This window comes from Stegastes partitus, unplaced genomic scaffold (genome assembly GCF_000690725.1).
Source record: "Stegastes partitus isolate 25-593 unplaced genomic scaffold, Stegastes_partitus-1.0.2 Scaffold301, whole genome shotgun sequence".
Classification (NCBI taxonomy): Eukaryota; Metazoa; Chordata; class Actinopteri; family Pomacentridae; genus Stegastes; species Stegastes partitus.
Window position 1 is genome coordinate 223,612 of NW_007578032.1, and position 3,406 is coordinate 227,017.

At 43.4% G+C, this 3,406-nt stretch overlaps 1 protein-coding gene across 1 annotated transcript in view; it reads left to right on the plus strand.

The window, feature by feature from the left end:
* Positions 1-3,406, plus strand: part of slc4a11 (solute carrier family 4 member 11) — a 157,998-nt gene that overhangs the window by 77,049 nt on the left and 77,543 nt on the right. Inside the window, exon 5 of the mRNA XM_008283193.1 lies at positions 219-447. Coding sequence (XP_008281415.1) covers positions 219-447 — 229 coding nt within the window. The remainder of the gene's footprint in view (positions 1-218; positions 448-3,406) is intronic.

Consider the following 3,406-nt stretch of genomic DNA (forward strand, 5'->3'; position numbering starts at 1 on the left):
GGTTCCCCGGTGTAACGGCAGCTCACGGATGAGAAGCTGCAGGAGACTTGATGAATCTCTCTTTTCTCACAGACTCCAGCTCTGATAAACGGAGTAATTTTTTGGTGATTTTTGCAAAGATAGCGCGCCTTCCAAAACCCCGCCGGCAGGACTGGCGGTTCAGGAGGTTAAAAACTGTTTCAGACTTTGAACAGAATCGATCTGTCTTCTCCCCGCAGTACGTGAAGCTGATGAACTTTGAGGAGGAGGTCCGGGCTCACCGCGACCTGGACGGCTTCTTGGCGAGGGCCAGCATCCTGTTGGACGAGACGGCCGCCTCCCTGGACGACGTGCTGAAGAGGATGCTGCACCACGTGGGCCAGGACAGCCACGTGTCCGAGCCCGGCTGCAACTTCGAGGAGGTGATGAGCATGCTTTTCACAGATGCCGGAGCCCAGGAGGTCAACGGTAAGCCAGGGCGCGCCGTCAACATGCATGCCTACAGAAAACCGTCACGCACACGATCACAGGCGCACGATAGGGAGGAAGAACCGGCACTGAGCGAGGCTTTCCTACGATCAGACCGAGACCACACGAGGTCTGACACCTGACCTAAAAACATCCGACGTCTGCACATGTCAACACTGACCTGAAAAGCAGCCTCACCTCGGGCTGGGGAGCGGGATTGTCAGATAGACTTGAGGAATGGTTCAGGAAGCTTTTAAAACCCAAAGGAAAGTTTGTGATGTTTGAAGCGAGGCTGTCAATCTGCCCCACAGCTTCTTCTTTTCTCAGTGGATGCACACAGGAGTCGTACACAAACACAACGCCGACAAAAATCACTCCGAATGCGTGCTGCTTCTTTTCATCTTTTCATCAGGAGTTCGCTGTTTTTCTGATGGTTATAAAACGCTTTCGAGATGATTTGATTTCATTCTTCCAACCTGCAGCCACTTTAAGCAGCTTGCTACTTGTTAAAGAGCCCATATTGTGCACAACTTCAGGTTTATTATTTTATTGTTTACATGCTTTAATGCTCAAAAAAACCTTATTTGTTTTCATACCGTACGTTGCAACAACACTTTTTCTCACCTTCTGTCTTAAACGCTTCGTTTTAGCTCCTGTCTCTTTAAAGGTCCCCCTCTCTAAAAGCCCCATCTGCTCTGATTGGTCGGTTATTTACATATCGTAACCTCAAATCTATGAGTATATGGATGCAGCTCGAGCAAAAGTAGCTGTAGCGATTTAAAAAATGCGAGGAAGCTGTGCATTTTTTGTGCTTTAGGGCGGGTCAAACTAGCCGCTAAGCTGACGATATGCAAATGTGTTATATGATGATGTCGATAGGTAACAGAAGAAAAGCCTGGACGTCAAACGAGGTGATTCAGAAAGGCAAAAAAAAAGTCCTTTTGTAGGGAAGTTGTTGCACAAAAAGCAGCTATATAACATACTGAAGGAAAGGAGAAAACCCCAAAGGCAGAATAGTGGCTCTTTAAATTAGTTTTAATTTAATACATTTTGGAGAATAAAGAATTAGAGCTAATTTTTTCATTTGTTATGTCTGAAATATTATTATTATTATTAGACCGCACATAAGTATGTGGATGTGGCTCTAGCATGGAAATATTTGCAAGAAAGCTGTGCAGCTTTTCGCTTTAAGGCGGGACAAGGTAGCCGCTAAGCAGACGTTATGCAAATATGATGACATCGATTAGTAACAGAAGCAAAGCCTTAACGTCAAACGAGGCATTTCAGGCAGCGAAGGAGAAAAAATACCTCGTTTTATTGTGAACTTTGTTGGTTTGCAGAGCCTTCAGTTGCACAAAAAGAAGCTGAAAAAACTCAAGAAAGCAGAAAATTGACTCTTTAAATCATTTAAATGTTTTGATTTAGTATTTCAGGGAATAAAGAAAAGTGCATTTCCAGATTTACTGATTTCAGAACGATGCAAGACGCAATAACAGCAAGAAAATAACGCAAGGAAACTGTGCATCTTTTTTGCTTTAGAGCAGGTTAAATTAGATGCTAATATGCAAATATGTTACATGATGACATCGATAAGTAACAGACATGAAGCCTTAACTGCAAATGAGGCATTTTAAGCAGATTAGGAGCAGAGTTTTCTCCTTTTGTGTGGCATTTATGAGTTTCCAGATCTTTGTAGATGAACAAAACTTAGCTGTATAACACATGAAAGAAAGGAAACACCCCCAAAAAATTGAATATGGGCTCTTTAATTTTTTTATTTTTTTTATTTATTTTTTTAAATTTCAATTTCAGAATGCAAATTAAATTGATTTTAGAAGGCTGTAAAAATATTCGGCTGTACATACATACAGATTTTTGCATAGATCAAACGTAACAGCAAGATCTTTGGATGTAGCTCTAGCAAAAGTAGCTTTAGCGGGGAAATGGTGCAAGATAGCCGTTCATGTTTTTGTTTTAGGGCCGGTCAAACTAGTCACTAATGAGGCATTATGCGATTACTTTACCTTTTGGTTGCACGAAATAAAGGGAAAAAAACCCCAAACAGCTAAATATGGGCTCTTTAAATCAGTTTAACGTTGTGATTTAATATTTTAATGAAGAAAGGATGGTGCATTTTCAGAATTTAACATTAAATGACTTTCATTCCTGAGATATTATTAACATTACGCCGCGCTTACATGCATATTTTAGTCCAGAGAAAATGAAAAAGATTTAAAGTTTTGCTGTACTGCTCACACTCTACTAATGCATGCACTCATTTCTGAAATGTGCTACAGTTTCTGCAGGTTCGGAGCCCATTTGTCAGCCCACAGATCCCCGTCACATTAGCCGAGTCCCTTCAGCGCCGGTTTTCTTTCGGCAGCAAAGCCTCCCGGTTAAGGCGAAGCTCCTCAGCCCATTAGAGCAGGAGAAATCCGCCCTCTTACATAACCGCATGCAGCCATTGTTGAAGCTTTTTCTTTCTTTTTCTTTTTTTCGAGCTGCACCGAATACGAGTAATTGTTTGGCAAATGAAACTTTCCTGCTAGTTAGCGTGGCACACACCACCTGCAGAACGCTCGGCTGGGATTTAACGCCGAGCAGCCACAGGAATAAACGTAAGCAGAGGTTTTCTCTGTGAGACCGTGTGGAGGTAATGGCGGCGTGGCGGCTGCCCGTCACGCGCTCGCTGTCCGGTGTTTTCCCGTCTGCAGTTGTTGGTGGTTAGTCAGAGGTGGGCGGTTCGTGACGCTCAGCCCGCTCGGCCGCCGCTGACAGATCCACAAGGTGATAATTGACTTGTGTCATCGATCACTCACTTAGCTGCTCAAATGGCTCTCCGAGACTCTCAAGCTGCGGTGGCTGCCGCTACTCGACGGTTTCTACTCCCAGAATATCCCACAAAGAGGCTGAAGAAGAGGCTTTGTTGCTTTTTCTTCTTTCTTTTTTTTTTTTTTTT